The following is a 12,029-nucleotide window of genomic DNA, read 5'->3' as shown; positions in this document are numbered from 1 at the left end:
TGAAGATCACTGTGCCACGACACCGCATTTAAGTTGAAGCTGAGTCACCCTTCCGTTTTTTTTTATCCTCCATCTCAAACAAAGGAGAGGTTTTGCACAACCCAGACATGAATTATAATAGCATTTACTAAAAGCGATTATTGTTTGGGAAGAATTGTGTGTGAGAATGATGCTGATTGCTGATGCTGATCTAATCTAAACCACAACCTTTTTTTTTACCTTGGCAGGAGGCAGATTAAATAAAAGAGCAAACTTACAGCTCAGATAGTTGTAGGTTCTGAAACAGCTGCCATGACAGCGTGCTCAGGGGGTTCTTTGCCAGGTTTCTGCAGAGAAAGAGAGAGAAAAAGAAAGATAAAAAAAGAGTGAATGTTAACCACAGGCAAGTAAGGACAGACCTGGATGGAAATAGGGCAAGAAACTGCAAACGGCTATCGACAAACCAGAGGAAACAGGATCAGCTACAGAAATCGTGCGGTTCAGGCAACTCAATAAAAGAAACTTGGCCATTTTCAAGTCAACAAATTCAATTGACTTAAATAAACCCCCAGGGAGTGTAAAAGCCACCAAATTCAATAGGAATGGTTGGAAACCTCATAAGTGATCTGACCAGAACACTTGAGGTCATTTTTAATATAAAACAGACTTTATTTCAGATCTTATCTGAGGTTCGATGACGATGCTATATATACTGATGTGGCGGCCCACTATAAGACGGCCTTTTCAAACTCTCCTATCATACAGTTAGTATGAGCACTGACATAGATGAATAAAATTAGGGCAGAAGCAGAGAACAAATTGTATTACGTCATGAATATTTCATTTGGGTTCACTCTGCCAAAGCACAGCTTTTACAGTCTGCTTCAGTGCAATCTACATGGGCTGTTACGCATGATGCGCATGTTACATTTGATTTGACACATATGCATAGCAAAATTATAATACAAAAAAATAATATGAACCCACTATGCAATGTTTCAGAAAACAAGCAACGGTATCTTTTCACACCAGATAGTTGGTAGTAGCTCAAAGCATTGCATTGAATTTCAAAAAAAGAAAGGACTATGCAGGCCTTAAATGATGTTCATTAACATATATAAAGTGTATATATATATATATATATATATATATATATATATATATATATATATATATATATATATCCTTCTATACTGGTATATTGGAACATATTTCTCAACTCTCTAATTTACATACCTTTCAAAAAATACAAATATGCCTATCTTCCTCCACACTTTCAGTTACGAAGGACACACACATTTTATCAGTAACTAATGCAAACAGGCATCTGTGCCGTGGTTGCAGATGTTGCTCCACTGTTTGGCCTGCCTTTCCTCCCAGGCTTCTTTAGAAAGTCGTATAACAAGCAGCGCTCAGTGATAAGGCCTATTTCCATGGCAACAGGGAGCTAAGGATCCTGCAACCTTTCTCATTTCCTGTGATACTCGGGGAGGAGTTGTTGGTTCTGTGGGTTATCCGCTGTCAACGCATGAAGAGACCTGTGGGAAGTCTTAACACACACCCCCGGGTTCACACACACACCCACACACACCCGCACACACTCACGTGGAGACACAACAACACACCCATACTGACACAACACACACACACATCCAGTTTAAACAGAAGAAACACACAGACTGACACATGCAACAACACACATATCTGAGTCATCCTTCTTACTGTCTCAATGGAAGGCAGCCTCGAACAGTTTGGAAGAAGGTTTCAATACAGAAAACGGCTAAATGCTTAACAATAGCGTCTGCATTAATTCAAAAAAGTACAAATCCACTGCTCCCCCTGGTACATACACCCAGACTCAACAGAGAGAAGCAGAAATGTGTGAATACAGTATAGTATAATGAAACAGAATATTCACTGACATTCCCCATGAAAAAAAGTACTCCCAACGGGTACAGACTCGGTGCCACAGACTGAATAAATTAGGGAAATGTTACAGATTGAAAAGAAGCCCTTGCAGGTCCTCATTAAGCAGGGTGCAGCGCATTGCTACGGGGCAACACTATACGCTTGCACACACTTGTTCCATTTAATAGACGTGTGTTTTGTAGAGCTTTGGAAGCACCAGCACGTGTCCCTAAAGTGCCTGTATGTGTTTTAACGGACATGTTAAAAAGTTGTGTTTGTCACTGAGAGAGGGGGAGAGAATGAGAAAGAGATAGAGGGGAGAGAGATACAAAGAAATGAAGCGCCTATGTTGATTTCTAACCAGCAGACGTTAGTGTCAGTGTTAACCTTGAGTGGCACTGCAGTCAAAAGGCATACGGATGAACATCTGCACCTGAGACTGAGCTAGGACTGGTCTCTGGTCTGCTAGCTAGAGGCTAAAACAAATACATCAGTGATAGAGCATGAGCAGGGGAGAGAATCAGCTCCCTCTAAATGGAACAAGGACTCTACCCTTAAGTCTCAAGATAGCAGTTACACAAGGGCCAGCCTGAGCTATTTCCCTCTCTCTCTCTCTCTCTCTCTCTCTCTCTCTCTCTCTTTCTCTTTCTCTCATGGATGCTAGGTGGGCAGTGCTGCATGTATGTACTCAAACAAGAGGGGGAGGGTGTGAGCATATTCTGAGACCTCTCGCCCAAAGCTGGCAGGAAGTGTTCTTTTCTCAAAGGTCATCCTTCGCCACTGCAAGGAGAAATGTCAGCTAAAAATTGGATTCGGGGGGGGTGGGAGGGGGCCAAGGTAAGTAAATGAATAAGTAAATAAATAAACAAAGAAGCCAATAAGCCATCACAGCTAATGCAAGGCCAACAAGACTAACAGTGGGTGGAGAGGTGTTGATTATTAAACTGAAAAATTTGTAGTGTAGAAAATTAATGTGTTTACTTTATAGAGAGGTTGAACCCGTTTTTACATGTTTTGAAAGGACAACAACCCAGTAATCATCTCAGACAGTTTCCTATTACAGTAAGACAAAAACACTCAGGCGGAACTAAATCACTGGTTCCGGTTCATAAAACCATGCGTTCCACACGCTAGAAGCTAACTTCTTGCATAGACCTTTTTCCACATACTAGTTTCATAAAGTTGGAAAAGTGACGTGCAGTGCAGTTGGATCTACCTAGGAGGTTAATATTGATGGAAACCAGTCCCTGCATGGAGTGTGGGGGTGAATATCAAGCAGCAGCATCCTGTGTGTTAGCTCTCTTCCAGATGAAGACAGAGGCTCTGGGGGCTCTGGGGTCATGAGGGGCCTGGGCTTCTTCAATAATGCTCTTTAATCACATATGTCAATGGGAAACTGTGGCCACGTTCTGGAAGCAACGCTAATTAGAGCTGAAGCCCTGTAGTTATCCATTCTGTTGAGTGAACAGCACCAGAACATAACTTTACAGTGGATATCTGCTGAAGATGAACTGTTTTGGAATTGTGAGCATGGTTCGATTTCTCTAGCAACTTGCAGGTACAGTACCAGACCACAATAATCTAACTGGATCTGTATCCGTGGTTGTGTTGATCAGTGTGTTTGTATATTTTACAGTGAAGTGTCATGCCGTCGACAATCTTAATTCTCAAAACACACCGATTTTTTCCTGACACCAGAGTTAGAAGCTTTTTTTACTTACAATATCTCTCAATGTGACTGAAAGGTGAAAAAGTCCTGTCGTTTATTATCCAACAGGGATCAATGATAGCCATCGTAGCTATAGCAGCAGTACATGTTCAAGTTAGAAGGTGGCCATTTTAATTGTCTTTCACACCCGTTCTACAAGGTTGGAACAGGGATATCCCTGCAATCCTGACTGCATGGAAATGAAATGGATTGAAATGAAAAAAGGAATCGATTATTTTTTTCCTCAATGAATTTCATATTCTTGAAACGATTCTCATTTCCTGAGGTGAGCCAGCCGATATCCCTTTGTTTAAAAGAATCACTGTAACTAATGGCCTCCCTGTCTGAGGTCTGGATTGAATACAACGCAACGTTTTTCAGTGATAGACTCTCCTGGGGTTGAATCCTCTCTGTTCATATTCAATAGTATCTTATAAAATGACAGTCTTCGGTACAAAGTCTCCCACAACCTTTTCTGAAAACCCTGGAAATATCCCCTTGTTACTGGGTAAGAACAATTCCCTGTACCTCTGACCTTACCACTACAAGCTATGGATCAAGTATAAAGGTCATAGGTGGATCTCTCTATCAATCAATCTCTTCACCAATCAAAACAGCCATAGCATACAGGACAAGGATTGCATTCTATAGCTTCTCGTTGATGCTAACCTTCTTTTTTGTGTTCACTCAGCTCAGTGCTTCAGTCTGACTCACTCAGTCCATTATTCATGAATCCACCAGTTATACCGCATATTTCTCGACACTGTCCCCAAGGTTTTCAAAGCGCTTGTGTGTGTGAGGCGAGGGGTATGTAAACTCCATCCATCCCAACTATAGTGACATAAACCCCTCTATGAGCTCCGGGATCTTTGCATGCCCAGGAATTCTTTCTGAAGACATCTCAGAACTTCAGATTATCGTCTCATACAGCTGTTGAACATTTGACTTTTCAAAGGACAGCAGAGCCCTCGTAACGTCTGACACATCTATCATTCAAAGACAGGCTGGGTCTAAAGACGCATTGTGAATAATTCACTAATGTCTGATGGAGAGAAGAGCTGTGCTAACTTGCATGGGAGTTTTTGAGAACCAAACAGAAGTCATGGTGTGTTGGATTGTGTTCACACTAAGATCTCTCTTTATTTATTGATAAAGGATCAAAACTAATCTAGTTATATTACCTCTCGGGAAGAATCTATCACGATCAAAAGCAGGAAGTGCCGTAATATTAATTCATCACTGCATACAATTCAATTAGTGAAAACAGTGGAGGAAAAAACTTCAAACAGGCTTCACTTCATTAGAATAGAAGATATTGTTCACTATAAATCTGCACCAGTCCTAGGTATGGTGGGCTCTAGGGAGCAAGGCTAAAAATAAGGGATTCTTTTATCTCAACAAAGATTCTCTCAATGCCATATCTGTTCTTGTGTATCTCTGATCTTAAACTGGCGATTTCAAGAGCCATTAACCTCTTTGAGTTCCTCATTCCTCTGTGAGCAGTTAAACCAACGGAACGTCAATCACTCATACTCTTATAAAATAAATCGCTTTGTGGCCATGACAGATACAGTTTGTCAGTGAACAGTTCTAATAATTTAAAAAAGCTACATCTCTAGTTACACGCAACTACAAAGGAATAACTTAATAATGATGTGACGCAATACATGCAACTATACTCAAAGCGAATCAGAGTGGTCTACAGTTCACGTGTTGCCAGTGTTTTCTATATCTACTGTAGTTACACTACCACCATGAAATACACCTACTGTAAATGACTGTAACAAGACCTTAAGGCTTTGAAGTGCAAGGAGCTGAAGTCCCTGACCAGCTATACCAAGTCAACCTTCTCTGGGTTCCAGTTTTATGAAATGCTTTTTTTCCCAAGAAATCAATAAAGAGGTAGGAGTAGATTAAAGCAGCTATAAAGACACTGAGGCGTGCAGTATTGTACACCCACCCCCACTCCCTGACTCTCAACACCTCGTTACATAGCTTCTAGATTCCCATCACTAGCCTTGGATCTATCAGCACAGTTCTGGGATAAACTGTCTATAGAAGGTTGGTGAACTGATCTAACGCACAGAAAATTGTGCTTTTAAGTATTCTTTGGTCAGATGGTATGTAAACACTTTACATTTAGTCATTTAGTCACTTTATCATATGATAGAGAATCTTAGATCCACTATGTTAGCCTACAAACAGCACAAAGTCTGTGAACGACAGCCAATCAGAGTGTGAACTAGCAGACATCAATCTGAAAATGAGTCGTAGTGATGGCGTAGTGGAAATGTACTGGCTTGAGGTTGATGAAATTGGTAGCATGCGTTTCACACCTCGTCTAACATCAGCTCTCGGTAAATCCTTTGGTATAAGCAGAACCAGGGGTTCCACAGTCAACATGCTAACCCCAGGCTTGGTCTGCAGGTCTGGAGCACGGAGACTATACCTGTGGCTCAACTTAAATCAAGCCAGGCGACTTCCAGCATGCCTGCAGGGCTGGGAGCCAGTAGAGAACACAGACCAAAAACAAACCCAGAATTCTTTGTTTGTTTTTGTCCATCAGCTCCGCATCACACAGACTGGATTGAACATTGTTTGAGTAATTAAAAAGTGTCCACGGAGCCATCAGCTGGTGTTAGGTTTTTGTCTTTGCACAATGAGTTTTTTCTCACAGCCAAATATTCTGACAAAAACTTGGGACTGCAGCTGTCCCAAAGAATGGACACAACTCTTTTCATCAAAAGAGCTGCATGTGCCAAGTCTACAATTTACTAAACTTTATGTGGAGAGGCGGAATAATTTTCAGAGGTCAACGCCTGTAACATCCCACGTTCAATATAATGTCACAAAACATTACACTAAGGGCAACATGAGGAAAATGACAACAGTTGACTGTTTGCAATCAAGGAGAAAACATATGTATTGCCAGTAGTGTGTGTGTGTGTGTGTGTGTGTGTGTGTGTGTGTGTGTGTGTGTGTGTGTGTGTGTGTGTGTGTGTGTGTGTGTGTGTGTGTGTGTGTGTGTGTGTGTGCGTGCATGTATGTGTTTGTGGTCTTCAGTATCCTTCTGCATTACATTTCTGTCTCCATGGAAACAGCCAGAGCGATACAATTGCGGCAAGCGGGGAAATACATCTAATTGTACATTAATCAAGTTATTGAAGAGGCTAGGTAATTTATACAGAAGAGGAAAACGCTCACATGCATCCATTGTCATCAGATCCAGTTCCCTGTTCTGGAGGCGGGGGTTATGTGGCTGTCTTCAGCTCATGCCTTTCACAAGTCGCCATTCAGATGCAAAGCAAAGGTCATCAGCGTTCATCATCCAAATACTGTTGTTCAATGTCTTTTAACTGTTATACGGCCACAAGAAACATGTTATAAAGCCATGTTGACATCTTCTGTTCAGCACCTCTGCTAACACATTCGTTGTTTACAGCTGTTAGTATACTGTCACATGTAGCATGTGCATTCATACCCATCCAAGTTTGTAGAAAAGTTCAAACATTACTTTAACACTGCCTGACAGATGTTGAGTTTTCAAGACCTGTAGTAGGTAGTGTAACTGATGCTAATTATTTACATTCAGTTGGGTGCCGTACAGAGTAATGTTATCTCAAAATCTGTGGTTTTCTCCTTGACGGCGCAGTAACAATGGTTCAAGGACACTCGACTGACTCCAGAACAACACAGGCTGGCGCAACGATGATGCAAATTTATGGAAATTTGGAACGAGGTGTTGGTGTGAGGAAGATTTACTGTCTAAGCATCTTCAGAGAATATGTTATTGAAAAAAAAGATTGGCCTGAAACCTTGATAGATGCTGCATGCGCAGTGCACACTTGGCGTGAGACACAGGAAGTCAGCCATGTATGGCCGATGCCTTGGGCAGGCCTGCCAGCCCTCACCAGTGTAGCGTGAGACTACCGCTGTGTGTCTCTGCATGCACTGAGATGGAGATGTTCTTGGTCAGTAACAGTATTGTATATTAGCACATGTTGGAGCACAAGTGTGCATGTCAAGATGAAATCCCACGCCGGTCAGCTGGTCAAAGTCAGCAACTATGGTCTGTGTTCGTGTTGACTCTTACAAGGTCAGAGGATATGCACATTCTGCTGAACTGAACCCGTTGACAGACATCTTGAGAAGTCAAGGCCCTGAAAAAACATGGCAGTGTCTGTATTTGTTTGCCATCGAAATGGAAACTCAAACTTGACTATAGAGCTATCATAAAGTTGTCTGACACACAATCCAAGTTGTGTGCTTCATACTTCCTGAAATACAACTCTTGCATTACCTAAAAATACACATCATTATTTCAAGCATGCACAGTGCACAGTTGGAATTTGATTTGAAATGTGCAATAATATTAATCAAACGAGGGGCGTTTTTTTAAACGCAACAGGGTTCTGACTCAAACCGTATTATATATTCTAGAGCCAGTCGATTGTAAGTAATTACTTAAACAACTCACACCATAATGTCGGCAATTGCCCATAAAAGCACAATAGTAGCACTTTAACTTGGTGTGTTCGCTACTTCTGTATTCCTCTCACTCTATCAAACCAATATATCAAAAGTGAGTAGGTCTCAGAAGCATTTGAATGTATCACATTAGGGTAGGCATAGAGACCAAGTGAGTCCCCCCAGTTTCGCTGGTCTCCCAGTGTTGACAGGAGCTCATCTCTAATGTCCACCACTGATTGCCTTGTCTTTGATTCATCCTCATTGTGAGTTGAACGACCATAATGAATTCAGGGGGCCAGACCTCATGCCTCATACCCATAATCCTGGAAGGTGACAGCCGACTCATTCTCCCTCTATGCTAGGAGAAATGAGGAGGACCACATTCCAAACATGAAAACGCCGCCACCCCCGGCCAGCCCGAATCAAACAGTGCTCGCTCTAGTGCTTTTACAGCTGACACCACTCAGTAAGACTGTTTTCTGTGCTGCCTTCCTTCTCAGTCTCCCCTTATTAGACTAGAAGATCCATTTATCCTTTCATCACGTAGCACTCCTGCACCAATAACACAATCATTGTCTGTGCATCATGTGTCTGGTCTGTTTTGGAGAGGTGATGCTCTTCTGGTCCCCCGGTAATCGCTTTGCCCCTTTAAAGGGAGGAGGCCGGCGGGATGGGGGTGCAGGGCCGTTAATCACACCAGCGTACAGCAGGCACTTGGTGGCTTGATGGCCTTTCCTGGTCGAAGTGAGGTGTGAGCGGGTGCTGATGTCGGAAGCGGTGGGAGAGGGAAAAGAGAGAGTTGGGTTGGGGATAGAGCGACTGGTGGGCTGGCGGTGGGTTATTAGCTTCAGCCCGGGCCCCGGCTGGCTGATAGCCACCTCTGCATCGTATCTCCCAGCAACCCCCTCTGCTACGGCTGTCATGCACTGCCACCTGGGGCGGCCATCTTGACTTGTTCAGACGGGCACTGCCAGGACTGAGCCGCCGGAGAAAAGAGGGGGGCAGCAGCAGATGGTCCTGTAAAACTGGCAGGGGTGACACGGTTGGCAAAGAGCCAGGCACCCCTGTGAATCTCAAAGCAGCAGGATCCTACCTTGACCCAATGGGTACTGCCAGTTCCTAATTCCCCTCTCCCCTTTACAGACCAAAGACCAAGCCGTTGAGACAAAGGGGCAGGATTGAAGGTGGCCAGAAAGGCCTGTCTCCCAATAACCCGCTGGTTGTTGCAGCACACTCAGCCAACTGCCCCATTAGAAATATTTTTATACATCTTCGCTCTGCTTGCCAACGGTGGCAGCAACAGCAGTAACCTCGTGGCTAACCTTACAAATGTGCACATGAATGAGAGCAGACAGCACAGGGAGATGGTCAAAGACCGTGCCAGCAAAATGACAAACAAAAATCTCGCAAATGGTGCTTAGTATCCCTCCGGTGACTAGGCATAAGTATGCCTACTTGTCAAAAATTGACTTCAAAGGACATCAGCTTTAAAAGTCACATTTTACAGCTAGAGAATGCATATTTTTCACAGATGTGTATAACATCCATCCACATTTGACCCTCTACATCTAAAATACACTTTGTGTATTTTAATCTTTCTGACTTTTATGTTTTCTATCATGACATCTATTGGCTGATGGAACAAGCCATGGTTCCACTGTCCTGTGACCTGTGGTTTTCTGTGGTAAATACAACAAGGAAACTGGATGAAGTTCCAGTTCGACTATTGGGAAAGCATGCATCACATCTAGAAACAGCAGAGAAGGGACATGTATTCTTCCAGTGGCCATGAGCTGACCTGCAGTATTCCATTTACAGTTTCCGCTCCTTCACATCCTCAGAGGTTTGTGAAAGAAAGTCTTCCCAGACTTTTTGTCTTCCACACACACAGACACACAATAAAAGAGGATTAAAGTGTTCAGCATCTATAGGATTAGGGAAGGAGCATGGATGAAAGTGGGTGCAAGCTGTGGTAGAAAAAAACAGAGACATGTTCTTGTAATCAGGCGGGGCACTGTTCAAAACCAAGGCTGTGTAAGCTGCATTGTCGATATGCTCCAAGCTAATGTGCAACACAAAGGCAATCCTGTGAGTTAGCCAGTTAGCCAGTTAGAAGAGCCAAAAAATGCTATGTCAATGTTTTAATGTCCTCTGACATCACTTAATGAAAGTGCCATAGCCTTTCTTTAACTTCCTCTGTTTTAATTAGATCATTAGCTGAATAGATTTAATTACAGCTCAGAGCAGAATGGTTTGTATTAAAATTGCACCTGGCAATCTTGGTCACCAAAAACCCCCACAAAAAGCAAAACAAGAGAGGGACCTGTTTTTCAAGGACAGGCTGCACATTAGGCCAGTCAGTTCTGCCTTGACTGTCCAGACTTATTGCTGCAAACATATACATCCCTGAGGACTATCCCCTCTGTCAAACATGGACACTTTTCGAAGAGCATTCCTCTGATTACTCATGAGCAGACATTTGTGGTGCAAAAAAAACTAAAAACATTCTATCAATTCAAAAATTTGCCTTGAGGATTTGAGTGCTGGAGACACTTGGGAACAAAATGTCACTGCTGCTAGAATATGAGTGTTGAAATATTATTTTAATATATCTTCATGACTGTTTTCAAAGACCTATGACTCCAACTGTAAACACAGCTTGTATCCAGAGGATGCTTCCACACTTGATTGGCAGTGGACATGAGACAAAGTAATAAGGAATGGAGTATTCAACACAAAAAAAGTATTTATTTTAGACCGAAAGCCTCCACAATAGGATTTCTGTGCATAAACTTGCCACGGGGCAGCTTGACAATGTGACAGTAGCTAACTGAGGCATCCCACTGCCAAAGAGAGACATCTCATTGGCACCCGCCTCCACAAAAACCGTAACCCCCTCCCCCCTTCCTGTGCCTCACCCCCGCACTACCCTCATCCCCCATCTTGCACCACAGGTAAAAAAACAACAACATTGAGCCGTCTCTTTCTGTCTCTGTCACAGTCGAATCAGCCAGCTGACAGCATTGCTGGGTGCCACCGGCAAAGCAGGGTGGGCCGCCCCTACAGTGGATACCACCGGGGCGAGGTGTGAAGAGAATATCTCCATCCAATCCCAGAGCGGCACGGTAAATAGCAATCTGTGAAGGCAGAGCAATCCCCATCCTCTTGTCCAAACAGATCTGGGTGGTTTCTCACTCCCCAAACCTTGATTGACAAGCCCGGCCGTTGCTAGCACCCTGGCTGTGTACACAGAGTGTCAGGCCTCCGCCAGACTGCTGTCTGTCAACGGACAGGTTTTGGCATCGGGATGGAGGTATAGGGGGATGAAGGGAGGAGGGCAGAACAGGAGGCCGATGGGGGCTGATGTTCCATGGAGATGAAAGAGCTTTATCTGACCAGCAGCAACTCCTGAGCTGGCGTTTCCTCGATTTGTTTTGGTAAAATATTAGGCACAATTCACTCATGTCAGGATTGTACTCACATTGCTGCCTCCCACTAATCACTATGTTGCTGGGCAGTACCCTTATACTGCATTTGGCAGACCATACACACAAATGCCCCACTTAAATAAAAGCATTGCTTCTGCTGGATAAACAACAGTTATTTTAGTTGTGCCGGCAGTTTTATGACAAAAAAAACAAAAACATCATCTGGGAAAAAATGCTACACGAAAAGAAGAGAACGCGTCTGTATCTGAGCCCTTTAGAATTGTGTCAAGGTAATGCGAACAGACGGGGTCACGCTTCCCTGAACTCTCTGTGTGAGAGTTGAACTTGAGGCTGCAGAAAACAGCTCTGTATTGCAACCGATATTGATCTGGGAGCCCTGTGTGAGGCTGGTTGACAGGGAGCCCCCTGGGTGTCAGGCCGCCGTGTCCTGCTCTGCAGTGTAACCACGGCGATTAGCCCAGCACCCGGACTCACTCTGAGAACAGAACGAGCGTCATGAAGTATTAGGATCAGTT

General features: G+C 43.4%; 1 protein-coding gene across 2 annotated transcripts in view; it reads right to left on the bottom strand.

Annotated features, from left to right (window-relative positions):
- Positions 1 to 12,029, bottom strand: part of ntrk3b (neurotrophic tyrosine kinase, receptor, type 3b) — a 79,727-nt gene that overhangs the window by 45,829 nt on the left and 21,869 nt on the right. For both annotated transcript variants that reach the window (XM_067248934.1, XM_067248935.1), the window contains exon 4: positions 258 to 326. In XM_067248934.1, coding sequence (XP_067105035.1) covers positions 258 to 326 — 69 coding nt within the window. The remainder of the gene's footprint in view (positions 1 to 257; positions 327 to 12,029) is intronic.

The sequence above is a fragment of the Osmerus mordax genome, chromosome 13 (assembly GCF_038355195.1).
Source record: "Osmerus mordax isolate fOsmMor3 chromosome 13, fOsmMor3.pri, whole genome shotgun sequence".
Classification (NCBI taxonomy): domain Eukaryota; kingdom Metazoa; phylum Chordata; class Actinopteri; order Osmeriformes; family Osmeridae; genus Osmerus; species Osmerus mordax.
The sequence above is the reverse complement of the archived record's forward strand: the minus strand, read 5'-3'. Positions and strand labels throughout refer to the sequence as shown.